Source organism: Panthera uncia, assembly GCF_023721935.1.
Source record: "Panthera uncia isolate 11264 chromosome C1 unlocalized genomic scaffold, Puncia_PCG_1.0 HiC_scaffold_4, whole genome shotgun sequence".
NCBI lineage: Eukaryota > Metazoa > Chordata > Mammalia > Carnivora > Felidae > Panthera > Panthera uncia.
In genome coordinates this window covers 93,621,302-93,636,640 of record NW_026057585.1, presented here as the reverse complement: position 1 = coordinate 93,636,640, position 15,339 = coordinate 93,621,302, and the positions used below count along the sequence as shown (strand labels likewise).

Genomic DNA, 15,339 nt, shown 5'->3' with positions numbered 1-15,339 from the left:
CGAAAGGATGAGAATGTGAAGTGTGGTTTGTGCGGTGCGGCGCGTGGTTAGAAGCTGAAGCCCTTCCTGCCCGCATCTTCTGCCCGCCAGTGAGCCCCAGGGTCTCCCAGAGACCTCAGAGGTGCGCCCCAGAGTGGAACAGGTCCGGACACACTAAACGCTCTCTTGCTCACCTGATATTTTCGCTCAGGAACGTTTAGAGGATCTCGAACAGGGAGGCGCAAAAGAACGAACGTCTCGCAGCTGTTGCTTCAAAGAGAGAGAGAGAGAGAGGCAGGTCTGGAGAGGTTTTCTGATCTTGTGGCCAGACACAAAGCAGATACGGTGTTTTCAAGGGGTGTACAAGCCACCATGGGCTGTGCCAGAAACATCCACACACCTCCACTGCCTTCCCTTCCCCCGCCCCAGCCCCTGCCCCTCCCTTGCCTACAGTCGGAGCAGATGACCTAAGAGACAGGCAAGCAACGAACCTATTATCTGGAGGGAAGGCACAGGGCAGGTGCAGGCGTGGTTTTGGCTGAGCAACCATTCTAGGCACTTAGTGATTTGGGGACTTGGAGGCAAGGTCATAAGAAAAGGAGAAGAGAGGAGTGGGGAGCCCCAGAACCCCTGCCCTAAGAGTAAAATAAATGGGTGAAAGAAGCCAAGAGTGAGGAGGAGAGTGCCAACTCTAACGCCCTTCTTACCTGTCAAGGGGGAGTCACACGTGACTGGGCTCTCTGGCAGCCCATGGGAACTGGAAAACCCAGAGTTCATGGCGTCCATGAGCTAATGATGGATGCAGTGCACCTCAGTGCTCTTAGAACAAGATGGCACTGGGTCTTCCCCTAGAGAGGACGCTGTGTGATCTAACGAGCAATATCCCTACGAAGAGCAGCTCAGTGTTGGCTGGGCCACGTCTGAGGGCCAGGTCTGAGCACAGCTCTTGAGACAGACTGATGTCATTACAGCCCAGCGAGTTCAGGAAAGTTCAGGAAAAGCCGGTGTGCAGGAGAGCCCAAGATCTGCCCTTCAGCACTCAGCTGTCCGCCGATTGCATTTAATCCGAGGAAGATATTTTGGAGCAATGCTCAGACTGGGGTCCCCTGGAGCCCTTGGGTGCCATGGAAAAGTGTGACCGTCAACATCCCCAGCCCACACACTCACAGGCACACACATACATACGCCTCGTTTCCCCCAGAAAAGTTCTCCCTTATTTGTTGTATATGCCAAGTTCCTCATGGGATTTTGCTTAAAGCATTCTGCTGGGTAAAAAAAAAAAAAACCAAAAACAAACAAACAAACAAAAAAAAACAAGGAGGTTGCTGGCTTAAAACTACTGCTTTACAGTTATCTGGGAATTTGGTTGGTGACTATCTGCTAAGCTTAGCTCCTCTCAGCTGAGTCTGTGATGAATGTTGAGGGGCTGCAGGCTCAAGGCCTCCTCCATGAAAATTGTCCAGAGAGCAACTCAGTTAAATGCGGGCCCCTAAGCCTCCTTAGACAGTTGCTGTAAGGATGGGGTTAGCACCCTTCTGCGGATATGAAAGAGACTTGCACGTACCCATGCCCCATCCCAAAGATGGCCCCACTCCCTTCCTCCGCGAGTTTTGTGAACACCCAACAGAGTTGCCAGATCTAAGGGAAAGCAAAACCCAACAGGATGCCCAGTTAAACTTCAACTGCAGAAAAACAACAAAGAGTCACTTAGTAGAAGTATGTCCCAAATATTGCATGAGGCATACTTATACCTATATATATATCTATCTTTTCACGCGGATATTCAAATTTAACCGGGCGTTCTGTATTTCCTCTGGCAACCCTGCCAACAAATATTTACTAGAACCAACTGGAAGCCGAGGGGGCAGGCTCTGAAACGGATGTCGCAAAATGGCAGCCCACAGAGGCGTTCCATTCGGCTCAACGGTTTCCTTTTTTTAAGTAACCTTTCCAAATAGGTCACTCTCACGAAACACTCTGGATGTCCAGCTTCTCTGGGCAACTGGGAAGGTCTGGTGATACCAGGCCCACGAGCCTGCGTTTTGCAGGCCCCCTTAGAAAGGCGCCGGGCTCGTGGGTTTGTCGCCACCCCCCACCCGGCTCACTTCGCCCACTTTTTTTTTACCTCCCCGGCCCCCTGGAGGCTTCTGGCTGGCACCTCCCCAGGAGATGCTCGGGGCTCTCTGAGAAACACCGCCTTCCCGATATCCCTGCACGGTCCCCCGCTGGAGTGGCAGTCGGCCAGGGAGGCCCCCCACTCTCTCTCGCCGTTGCGTCCCCAGCGCCTGGGAGATGCTCTTCCTTCAGCGAACTGTCCCTGAGGTCTCGAGCACACCAGGGTCGGCAACAGTTAGCCAATCCCAGGGGAAGGGCAGGCTGCAGCGGTGAGGCTGGCTCCCGAGGAGCTCGCAGTCCCTGCCGGGGAGGTTAGTTCGCCGCTGCGGCTTTCGTCATGCCCGGGCTGTTGGGATGCCAAGGTAGAAGCCCACGTCCGTTGAGCCCCTTCCGTCGACCGGGGGGGCTCCGCTTCCACCCAAAGCAGATTTATCCTCCAAGAGAACCGCAGGGCTCCCCCAAAGGCCCCTTGCTGGACAAGCCTCCACCTCTCAGATTCCTCTGGAATCCGGAACAGAGATCCATCCCTATGGAGCTCGGCAGGACAGGGCAGCATGGCCTGGAGGCCATGCCCCCTTCTGCACATGCACATCCCCACCCCACCCCCATCCCTAGGAAAGCCCGACATCTCATCCAAATGGGTGGCATCTGAAAGCTGAGAAAAACCATTTTTCTTTGGCGCAAAAGGGAGAGAAGCGCATGAGCTAAATTGTGTCAATATTCTTCCTGTATTAAAGAGACGAATGTTTGTAGAGACAGTGAGGAGCCAGACGCAAAGCTCAGGTTTCCAGGTGAGCCGGAAGGAAAAGGAGAACAATAGGACGTCAGCGGAAAAGCCAGTTGACAAAAATACCAGCACGTGTGTTGTGTATCGAGCACTTAGTATGTGCCAGGCAGAGAGCTAAGCGCTCAGTGTGCATCATCCCGTTTAATCTTTACAACAAACCCACGGGGCAGCTCTCGTTTCTGTCCTCCGTCATCAGACGAGGTGTCTGAAGGTCAGAGACGTTAAGCTATTCGTCCGGAGCCACACAGCCGGATAAGACAGGTGCGGCTCATCGCAGATCTGACACCCAGACGAGCACTGCTTCCCCTGCTTTAGGTAATAAACCTCCCGATAAGAAACCAGATACACTTCGGGTGACTTTTCTCTTGAATTTCGAGGAAACACCTCCAGAATACTCTTTTTTTTTTTTTTTAAAGAGTTGAGAATCGAGACTATGAAATCTTAAACCTGTTGAAACGCTGCCATTCACAATTCAGCCCTGGAACTGGAGCTGACCCAACCACATTCCCACTCTGCAGAAAATAGAGGCGAGCTCTCAGGAAGCTTGAAAGCTAACCACATTGTGGTGGAATAAGAAACAGGAACCATATTCGCTTTTGAGACAAGGTCACAATAATTCCAAGACAACAAAATTAGCGTTAGAAAAACCAAAGCTATCCTAGGTAAGGGACATTTTTGGAAGATGGAACCCTCTTCTCAACCAACACCCTTATTCTAAGGCTGGAAGGTGGTTACTACCCAGAGCAGGACGTTACCGGGATAGAGTGTCCTGAGGGCTCCCCCAGCTTTGCCAGCCTGCCAAGTGGGCACGAGTGGGAGACTGGTCATTTATTCATCTATATATATATATATATATATATATATATATATATACATGTAGCGTGATTTTTGTCCCAGGACCACCTTGCGATGTAAGGTGACAGAGGAGATACCAGGATGGTCCCTAGCTGTTGTAGGAACATTGTGCTCCTCTGAGATGTGAAGCTCCCCGGAACTTCAGGCCGTGTCTGGGCATAACAGAATGTGGCAGATGGTACCCCAGCTAAGAGCAAAGCCTGAGCCTGCTCCCAGCCCTCCAGCCCGAGCTTAGAGGCTGGGTGTCTAGGATCTCCTTGGTGCAGAAAGGTTCTCTCCACATTCTTTACAAAGTGTAGCTTGGCCATCCCCTTTCTCCACTGTGTGCCTTGTGTCTTTAGAGGGAGGGAATCACCACGACCATCCTGAAAAAGACAGGACGTGTAAAATCTGCTTTTCAGTCCTGCTCACTCGTAAAAGAGTCTTCATTTCTAGCAAGCCTCAGAAATGGCACCCCCTTCCCTTCCGAGGCCCTGCGGGTTTTGGTTTTCCCTCCTTTGTAATGCCATTCAGTGATTCTGTACTGTCTCCCACTGCAGCTAAAAGTCATTTATAGTTTGGGGGGAGTTGGATGCTAAAATGGAAAACCTAGTTAACACATGCCAGCCTCCACACGGAGCGATGGGAGAGTGGACAAAAAGGTACTGTCCCAGCCCTCGTTTATTCGAGGAATATTTACTGAGAGCCTGCAACGTGGCAGGTACTGTCCAGGTGTTGGGGTTCAATCAGGAATTCCCAGGCGGGGTAAGGTCACCCCTTGAGGGGGCGAAATTTATTTTTTTAATATATAAAGCACACACGCACACACGCACATAGAGTGCTATCTGTCCTATTAAAATTTCATGGGAGTAGAGCAATTAGAAACTTGTCTAAGAAGACTCCTTAGTGGGGGACAATAATGGAAACAAGGGTGAGCACTGTGGGGTTAGATCAAAGGAGAAACACACAAAATCCCCCCCCCCCTTTCTAGCTTACACTCTCCTGCATTTTTTTTTTTTTTCAGTAAATACAATAATGATGCAATAACTACCTTGCACGTGATGTTTTGGGAACAAAGGTCGGCTGCCTGAGTTCATGAGCATATTTCACAAGGACTCACCCAGTGCAAGGGCCAGGCAGGGCCTCCCCAAAGAGGAGCTGCTTAAGCAGAGCCCTGAGGCCGGGTGGCAACAAACAGAAGGGGCCTTTCTAGAGCCCACGGCTTCCAGTTGCCTGAGGCGGCCACCCGGTGTGTCCCGAGTTCATTTCCAGCTGGGTGTCACTATCTAAATGCCCAGCTTCTATCCCTGCCCGTTCGTTCCAAAGGTGAGGCATGTGGTTCCCAGACGTCTAAGCCCTAATGCATGGCGCTCGCCAGTGGTCCCTGTCCAGGGAGGGCACTGCGTGATTTCCCAGCCCTTCCTCCCACGTGCCTTAGCGTCCTCCTTTTCCCAGGTCGGCCCTCTGCCCTCTGCTCCCCGCCAACCTCATCAGGCCAGGGCACGGGTGCTCGGGAACCATCCAGGGCCGGCAATCTTACTGAAAATCAAATGAAAAGGGTTGTAAAGGAAAGGTGGCTTGGGAGAGGGTTTTGACATTCGCTGTCTGTTTTCATTGTCGCTGGGCATTCCGACCAAGATTTCCTATGTAGGTTCTTGTAGGGAAGCTAGCTCTTCTCACCCTGAAATGATTTTCGATGCGGTCTCAAAGCACATTTAAGGCCCCTGTCAGCCACTGGCACAGGCCTCAGGAGGTGGTTTTTATACCTCCCGAGTGCAGAGAGCTCCACAGATGGGCCTAGCAGCCCCTTCCTTTAAAATCCACCCAGAATCTTCTCTCAGTCCCTGAGGAAGACAGGATGGCTACTCTGGCCCCTATTTGACAGATGGGGAAACCGAGGGTCATAGAGTAAGTGGCCGAGCTGAAACCTGACCACCCACCAGCCCCCCTCCCCACCCCCCCCCCCCCCACCCAAGGGCATGTGTCCTCATGGTTGGAGTCCAAAACTTGCAGGAAATAGGGCTGGAATTTGAAGCCTGTTGGAAAGAAACCTTCAAGCTATGATCCCATGTACATTACACAGAAATGTGCCAGAGGGAGATTCTTGGGGGGCAACTAGCGGGAACCTGCTCAGAAGTGGGGAGGGGGGCTTTTACAGGGATACAGGAGTGCGTGCGTCAGAAAAACCAAGGGCTGAGAGGAGGTCTGGCCTCAAAAGGGAACTGGTAAGCCTCAGGTCCCAGGCATCATCTCCCTACCGCACCCCTTCTCTGCGTCTCCCTGTACCTGCTCATCTCGACTTTCTCCAGTCATACGTGATGGGAAGAGATGACCTGACCATTCCCCCCTCCCCGGCCCCAGCTTAAAGGACCGACTCAGGGAGCAAGTAACATCTCAGAGCCGATACCCCCAAATCCTGGGCGTGATCATCTGAAAAGCACAGCCCGTGCCAAGCATCCAATCAACTGTGACCAGGGACAGCGCCACACGAGGTGTCGGGGAGGAGGGGCAGCGCTCAGAAAAGACCTAGACAGGCCCCTCCAACATCGGAGACGTAAGACACAGGCACTTAGGTGACAGCTTTCCAGGAGACAGAGATTCCATCACAATGAATGTGCCCATCATAAGAAGCTCGTAGTTTTCAAAACCACAAAACTGTAAAAAAGGGGGAAATGTTATTTGTATATCTGGAAGCGTGCACAACAAAACATTGTGATGCTTAGCTTCGGGTAGTGTGATCATGGTGAATCATTTTAGCTTCTTTTTTCTTTCAAGTTTATTTATTTTTGAATGAGAGAGGGCAGAGGAGGGGCAGAGAGATAGGGGGACAGAGAATTTCAAGTGGGCTCTGCACTGACAGCAGAGAGCCAGACGCGGGGCTCGAACTCACAAACTATGAGATCATGACCTGAGCCAAAGTCGGATGCATAACCGACTGAGCCACCCAGGTGCCCCTCACTTTAGTTTCTTTTTATGTATCTCTTTCTCTCCCTCCCTCCCTCTCTCCCTCTCTCTCTATAATTATATATATATATATATATATATATATACACACACATATATAATAGTATATATATAATAGTATATTAGTATAGTATATAGTATATTATATATAATATAATATATATATTATATATAGTAATAGTATAGTAATAGTATATATAGTATATATAGTATATATAATATATAATATTAATAAATATAATATATAAATATGATTAATATATATGGATGATTTTTTACAGCAAACATTTTTCTTTCAGTAAAAAAAAAAATCATTTGAGTGGAACATTTTGAGATCTTGCCCCAATTACAGAATCTGTGCTTGTGTTTCTCTTGTCATTGAAGGTCGGAGCCAGAAAAGCCACCCAAAAGATGGACCAAGAAAGGGAGACACCGAAGGGAGAAACATCCAGCAAATCGAGCCAGAGCCTTCTGTTTTCCAAGCCCAGTAGCAGGAACTAGCCATCCCGTCGGGCCTTGCGTGATGCTCCGTGAGTCCCGTATGTGACCCTTCTGTGTCAAAATACTAAGATGCTCTTATAGGACTTTAAAGGTTGTTACCCCAGTATGTTGTTTCCTAGACTGATATTTGCGCGATGCTGTTATTTTGGAAGGTGCAGGGAGAGGGGTTCTGTTTGAAATTACTTACACGGGTATACACCCTCAGGCGTATGAAAAACGTAAGTTTGAAGCAGACTCCTAGGCCCGGCGGACACAGTTCTGGGGTTCCACCTTTGAGTCGTGAGGTACCCACACATCCACCTCCGCAGAGCTCCAAGAAACCCACAGCTGGCAAAACGCAAGACGGGTACTGGGGCCACGGGACAGAATGGCACCCTCGGGTCTGAGGCTGTCTGTGGTACAGCACTTCATATCGAGTTTATTATAATAAAATGAGCGTGCCCAGTTGTCTTACCGCGTCTGTAATAATGTGGCACTCTTCTCACCTAATCCCCCCCGCCCAAACTCTGGGAGGTAAATTGTATCATGATCCCCATTTTACAGATGCAGAAGGCCCAGAGAGGTTAAAGTGCCTGTCTAGATTCACAAGTGGGGCCTGGACCCCGGTTTCTGATTCCCCTCCCATACTGCCCGTTCTGCTATCCCAGTTTTGCAGGAGCCAGTCACCCAGGACAGACCAAGTACCCAGGCGCCCAAGGGCACACACTGCCCAGGGGGACACACCTCTTTTTCGCAGGGTTTGGAGAAACCCTCATTTTTCTTGCTCCCGTGTTCTGCCCTCTCTCCGTCCATCTGTCCGCTTGCCGCCTTTCTGGTGTGGCCGGGACAGCCAAACAAAATGGGAGGAAGAGCCAGAAGTCACGAATGCCATTTCTTTTTTTTATTATTATTTTTTTTAAGAAGCCACAAGAAAAATATTTTGATATTTCAAAGCCAAATGGATTCTTTATACCGATTAAAACCGGAAGGAGATAGGGTATGTTCTTTGTGTGATATTCCACTGAAAGCACATCTTACGCAGGGCTAGGAGCTAAAGACAGTGAGAAAGGTATACCTGGCCTTAAAAACACTCCCGAAGATCCTGGAAATTTTCCATAAAGAACATGGTATGACTTAATACTGTACCACATCCCCAAAGTCCAAAACAAGTTTTTCTCTAGCACCAGAAAAGATCACTTAGGCAGGCAGCCGTTCCAGTAGCTGGCTCGTGTCTGGAAGCCAAATCGTGTGGGAAAAGATGTTTTTGTTGGTTGCACACGTGTATTTGAATTTGCGTAAGGTAAGCGCAATGCCTGTATGACTTCAGTGTATTTTACGCCTTCTGAGGACACGTTGATTTTTACCCTATCACATTACAGCCCACCATGGCAATCTCTTCTCTCCACTCCTCGAACTAGATACAGCATTTTGAGGGTGTCTCCCTGAAAACGCACCACCAACCCCCTCCACCAATCAGATTTGCCCTGCCTAATGCGGTTCTTTTGGCCACACCCTATTGGCTGAGCAGTACATCCCCAAGCCGGGCCAGACCAATCAGCTTTCTCTTCTAACTCAAGCTGGGCTAATGCTATCTTTGCCATTGGTGCTTGAAAGATGGCCACTGGGATGCCACACAGATCGTTCCTTAACGGCACTGGAGCTGAAAGTCGATGCGGTTCCAGGGCTGGAGTGGCCATTTCCCCGCTCGTGCCCGGAGAAACAAAAACCAGCCTTCAGAAGGAGAAGGGTGGGGTAGATACACAACAAGAAAGACAAGAAACCGGGACTCCCAGAGAGACAGTGACGCGGACATCACAAGCCCCCTAGTCATCGCCTTCCTCCACCGTATGGGCTGAAGCCTGAAGGCCTTGATTGCACAGCCTCCCTTGCAACTAGAGCTGGCCATGCTGTTCAGTTCTGGCCAATGACCTGTGAGCCAAGGCCCGTGGGGAGGACTTACCTTCTGTAATAAAAGGCAAGTCTCCACTGGGAAAGAGTATTTTGCCCTTTGTCCCTTTGCCTTGTCTCCTTTTTCATCCCTGGAGCTCAGGCTTGGAGCTGGAACGGCCATCTTGGGCAACGTCAGGCAACCGGCAAGAGGCCGGCGCTCACCTCCAAGGACAGAGGAGTAAAGGACAAGGAAGGCCTGGCAAGTGCCTGGCGGCCACCCTGAACTCGGCGCCGTGCCTGCATCGCCTCCCTCTGTAGCTGTTGCTGTGTCGCACAAACCCCTGTTTGAGCCACCGCCGGCAGGCGCGCCCGTTTGTGCCATGGCACAAACCGCTCAAAACTTAGTGATGGAAAATGACAAAGATTTATTATTTCTCGTGGGTCCGTGTGTCGAGCCATGATTCCACGGCACTTGTACTGATCTGGGCTGGCTTGGCTGCAGTTGGATGGTTTAGGGTGACCCCACTTACATGCCCGGTCGCTGGTAGGCAAGTTGGGTGAAGGGGGTGGCTCCCATACAGGGGCAGTTTTGCACCCCTCCCCCCAGGGAACACTAGGGCAACATCTGGACACAGTTTGGGTTGTCACGACTGGAGGGGTGCGGCACTACCGCCATCTAGAGGGTAGAGGCCAAGGATGCTGCTGAACGTCCCAGAGTGCACAGAACGGCCCCCCCACAGCAAAAACCCACTTGATCCAAAGTGTCAGTAGTACCAAGAATGAGAAATTCTGGTCTAGAGAGGCCTCAGCCGGGACCGTTCGGTTCCATTTGTCATGGCCTCTCATCACCGAGCAGGCCAGACCAGGCCTTTTCACGGGGCGGTGGGCACGCGTTCCCAGAGCAGCAGGAGAGAGCAAGCCCCAAAGCACAAATACTTATCAAGTGTCTGTGCCTAGTGTTGGTTAACATCCCATCAAACAAAAGCAAATCACACGGCCAGAGTCATTTTGGGAGGGACTCCAAATTTTTACAGTCTGCCCACATTCGGTTTTCTGTTATTTGAAGCTGAAGGCATTCCAAGGACACAGATTGATTACCTTGATTGCTGACGACTGTCTGGTTCCCAGTTTTTTTTCTTGGGGAAGGCCAATTTCAATGCCTGCCCTTGGGTTCCACTAGGACCCTTTGTATCACTTAAGATTCTTTGGTTGCCAACAACAGAAACCTCCTGTAGCTCACTCCCGCAGAAAGGGAGTTTACTCACAGAAAATGAGGAAGCTTAAGAATCAAAGGACAAACAAAGCAGAAGAGCCAGGGCGGTCAGGAGCCGGCTTTTCTTCCCCCATGGATGCCCGCCTTTCCCTTCAGCCGGTTCGACTTTCTGTTATTTGCAACCAACATCTCCTTTACCGAGACACTGCCTCCCCTGGCGGCTGGGAGAAGCTGCCTGCAGCCTCTCCCCCGGGGTGGTATTAAGGTACAACAGGGTACCTGCGGTCCCCAAAGCCTCCCAATCTTCTGGTCCCCCAAGAAGCTAAGGCAAACAACTTCCTTCCACCCTCGCCAATGGTGGCCTGTTTGGATTCTTGGATTCGTGACTTCACAGATAAGATGCCCTTCTCTAGCAGCTTTTGGCAAAGCCACCCATGCCTGCTGCTGTGAAAACCAGAGTCATGAGCGTCTGCAGAAAAAAATAGCTTCCAGATCTGCATTCCAAAGCGTGCTCCTGGTAAGTTGGAATGGTTTCCAGTTTTTCTGGGTCTCGGGAATGAAACTAACGAGGAGAGGAAACCCCAAACCCGCTAATGCTAACGTACGTATCCCCCTGTTTTGTGCTGAAGCCTCCTGACACAGGAGGTGGGGCGCCCAGGGAGGGCAGACCATTTCGGCGCATCAAACCTGCACTCGTTTCCATCAACATGTGCCATTCGCGTCTGTGTGCTCGGTGTCCCAAGCTATTTGGGGCCAATTCGTGACCCAACGCGCCTGCTTTGGTTTTTAAACATGTTGTTCCCCCAGGAACCCACCACGACGCCTCTGCCTGTATCCTATGGCAGGAAGCAGTAGAAGGCCCCCCATTTTGAGTTTCCTCTCCTCTTGAGCCTGTTGCCTTCGTTCCTAAGACCCTACGCTATCGGAGGCAGAAATTTCATCTTCCGGATGACTGCGGTTTTATCGTCATAGAAATCAGGAGTGCTGTTTGATAAATCACTTTTTAATTTTTTATTTAATTAAAAAAAACTGTTTTAACATTTATTCACTTTTGAGAGACAGGCAGAGTCAGAGTGCGAGCGGGGGAGGGGCAGAGAGAGAGGGAGACACAGAATCCGACACGGGGCTCAAACCCACGAACCGTGAGATCATGACCTGAGCCGAAGTGGGAGGCCTAACCAACTGAGCCACCCAGGCGTCCCGATAAATCACTTTTTTAAGTATAGTCGGCACCCGATGTTCACTAGCCACCACCTGTCACCATACATCACTATTACAATATCATGGACTGTATTCCTTATGTCCCCGTGACCTGTTCATTCCATAACTGGAAGTCTGGATCTCCCACTCCCCTTCGCCCATTTTGCCCATCCCCCACCCTCTGGCAACCATCCATTTCCTCTCTATTTATAGGGTCTGCTTCTGCTTTTTGTTTGTTTGTTCATTTGTTTTTTACTTTGGAGAGAGAGGAGAGAACGAGCAGAAGAGGGGCAGAGAGAGAGGGGGACAGAAGGTCCAAAGAGGGCTCCGTGCTGACAGCAGAGAGCCCGACGCAGGGCTCGAACTCACCAACAGCAAGATCGTGACCTGAGCCAAAGTGGGATGCTTAACCGACTGAGCCACCCAGGCGCCCCTGTTTGTTTGTCTTTAGATTCCACTTCTGTTTCTTTCTTAGTCTGACATATTTCACTCAGCATAATACCTCTAGGTCCATCCACATCGTCTCAAAAGTGGTGATCCCATCCTTTTCGCGACTGCATAATATTTTGTTATATATATATATATATATATATATACATATCATCGACTGATGGACACTTAGGTTGCTTCTGTGTCTTGGCTATGGGAAATAATATTGCAATAAACACAGGGATACAAATATCTTTTTGATTTAGCGTTTTCATTTTCTTTGGGTAAATACTCAATAGCGGAATTTTTGAATAATGTGGTATTTCTACTTTTAATTGAGGAACCTCCGTACTGTTTCCACAGTGGCTGCACCACTTCACCTTCCCACCAACCGTGTACCAGGGTACCTTTTCCTCCTCACCAATACTTTGTTATTTCTTATCAGCCATTCTCACAGGTGGCAAGCGATATCTCATTTTTGTTTTGATTTGCATTTCCCTGATGATGAGTGATGTTAAGCATCTTTTCGTGTGTCTGTTGGCCATCTGAACGTCTTCTTTGGAAAAATGTCTACGCAGGTCTTCTGCATTTTTTAATTACATAGTTTATTTTTTTTAATGTTTGTTTATTTTTGAGAGAGACAGAGACAGAGTGTGAATGGGTTGGGGCAGAGAGAAGGAGGCACAGAATCCGAAGCAGGTTCCAGGCTCCGAGCTGTCAGCACAGAGCCCGACGTGGAGCTTGAACTCACGAGCTATGGAATCATGACCTGAGCTGAGGTCGGATGCTCAACCGACGGAGCCATCCAGGAGCCCCCTACATAGTTTATTTTTTAAGTTTATTTGTTTATTTTGAGATAGAACCAGAGGGGAAGGGGCAGAGAGAGAAGGGGACAGAGGATCCAAAGTGGGCTCTGTGCTGAGGGGCAGAGAGCCCGATGCGGGGCTGAAACTCACAAACCATGAGATCATGACCTGAGCCACCCAAGCGCCCCTAGAGGGTTGTTTTGTTTTGTTCTGTTTGGTGTTATGTTGTGTAGGGTTCTTTATGTATTTTGGGTATTAACCCTTTAAAGGATATGTCATTTGCAAATATCTTATTTAGTAGATTGCCTTTTTGTTTTGTTGATTCCTTTGCTGTGCCAAAGCTCTTTATTTTGGTGTTGTCCCAATTGTTTATTTTTGCTTTTGTTGCCCTTGCCTCAGAAGTTGTGTCTAGAAAGATGTTGCTACAGCTGACGTCAAAGAAATTACTGCTTGTGCTGTCTCCTAGGATTTTTATGGTTTCAGGTTCCACGTTTAAGACTTTAATCCACTTTGAGTTTATTTTTGTGTAGGGTGCTAAAAGGTGGCCCAATTTCTGGGGCACTTGGATGGCTCAGCCAGTTAAGCATCCAACTCTTGGTTTCAGCACAGGTCATGATCTCATGGTTCATGGGATCAAGCCCCACGTCAGACTCTGTGCTGACACTGCAAAGCCCGCTTGGGACCCTCTCTCTCTCCCTCTCTCTCTCAAAAATAAATAAAATAAAATAAATTTTAAAACGTGGTGCAGTTCCATTCTTTTGCATGTAGCTGTCTGGTTTTCCCAACACCATTGTTGAAGAGCCTGTCTTTTTCCCATTGTACATTCTTGCCTCCTTTGTCATAGATTAATTGGTCGTATGATCATGGGTTTATTTCTGGGCTCTCAATTCTGTTCTTTCGATCTGTGTGTCTGTTTTTGTGCCAGTACCATACTGCTTTGATTACCACAGCTTTGTAATGTAGTATGAAATCTGGGATCGGAATACCTTTAGCTTGGATTTTCTTTCTCAAGATTGCTTTGGCTTTTGTGGTCCCATACAAATTTTAGTATTATTTGTTCTAGTTTTATGAAAAATGCTGTTGGTATTTTGATAAGGATTGCACTGAATCCTTAGACTGTTTTGGGTAGGGGCGCCTGGGTGGCTCAGTCAGTTAAGCGACCAACTTCGGCTCAGGTCATGATCTCATGATTTTTTTTAAATTTTTTTTTTAATGTTTATTTTTGAGACAGAGAGAGACAGAGAGTGAATGGGGAGGGTCATTCAGACCATGAGATCATGACCTGAACCAAAGTCCGAAGCTCAACCGACTGAGCCACCCAGGCACCCCAACGATTTTTTAGTTCAAACTCCACATCGGGCTCTGTGCTGACAGTTCAGAGCCTGGAACCTGCTTCGGATTCTGTGTCTCCTTCTCTCTTTGCCCCTCCCCCCCCTCAAAAATAAATAAACATTTTTTAAAAAGATTGTTTGGGGTAACGTGGATATTTTAACAATATTCTTCCAATCCCTGAGCATGGAATATTTTTCCATTTGTATCATCTTCAATCTCTTTCATCAGCGTTTTATAGTTTTCAGAGTAGAGGTCTTTCAGTTCTTTGGTTAGGTATTTTATTATTTTTTGGTGCAATTGTAAATGGTGTTGTTTTCTTAATCTCTCTTTGTGACTGATGAATCACTTTTGTGGTTAAACAACCAGCCTTCATTCCTTCAGGCAGCACATACTGGGTACCTACTATGTGGTACCACATAGTGGCTAGACCTCGTGGCCTTGACCTTGGCTGCCCCTTCATATTCTGATCTGCTGCTCTCCTGGAGAGGAGCTAGAATCATTAACTTACTGGGTATGTTGCACGGGAGAGTTCACCTTTGATGTCCACACCCTCTTTTGGGGCTTCCTATGGGATTACTGCTGGGCATTCTGTACAGAGAGCTGCCTGCAGTGATGACCCTCTCCCGGGAGTTTCTTTGTCCCTTTCAGCAGTTGAAGTTCAATAGCTAATAATAGCAAACTTTTTTATACTGTCCTTGCCAACCATCAAACACTCACTGTGCTAAGCACAGTCCAGACATTACCCCACTGAGTGCTGGCTGCGTGTATCACTCCTGTCTTACCTGTGAAAGCGATGAGTAAGGGAGGAACTCGCCCCAGAACAAGAGCCTCAGAACCCAGACGTCTTCCTCTTAACTGCTCTAATATATCCCTTTCCTCAGGGAAGTCCAGAAACCAGCTGGTTCTTTACCACTCAGAGACGATAGGGTCGGCAAACTTTTTCTGTAAAGGGCCAGACAGCAAAAACCCTTTTCTTGTAAAGGGCCATTCACTTCAGGGACCGGGTGACCGGGTCTCTGTCACCACTATTCAACTCTGCCATCGCAGCAGGGTATCTAAACAAATGAGCGTGGCCGTGTCCTAATAAAGCTTTGTTTATAAAAGTAGTCAGTGGGCCAGATTTGCCCATCTCTGTGTTAAACTCTCCCCCAGACTAGATTATTAACATCGGTGTGGCTCTTGCCTGCCACTTGACTCCCAGGAAGCCGGACTATCATCATGTCTGTCACTGAGAGCATTTTGAGATTTTACCATGCACCACACACTAAACACTTCAGATACATTATCTCATTTAATCCTCTCAAGTGCTC

The 15,339-nt window shown here is 48.8% G+C and overlaps 1 protein-coding gene across 6 annotated transcripts in view; it reads left to right on the top strand.

Moving 5' to 3' along the window:
* Positions 1 to 7,284, top strand: part of FHAD1 (forkhead associated phosphopeptide binding domain 1) — a 123,243-nt gene extending 115,959 nt beyond the window's left edge. For 4 of the 6 annotated variants that reach the window (XM_049618037.1, XM_049618035.1, XM_049618034.1 and 1 more), the window contains one exon: positions 7,064 to 7,284. In XM_049618037.1, the coding sequence (XP_049473994.1) occupies positions 7,064 to 7,180 (117 nt within the window). In that variant the 3' untranslated portion in view covers positions 7,181 to 7,284. Of the gene's footprint in view, positions 1 to 3,297; positions 3,405 to 7,063 lie in introns of those variants that run through there. The other 2 variants (XM_049618036.1, XM_049618033.1) reach the window with 1 other exon arrangement.
* Positions 7,285 to 15,339: the final 8,055 nt, after the last annotated feature.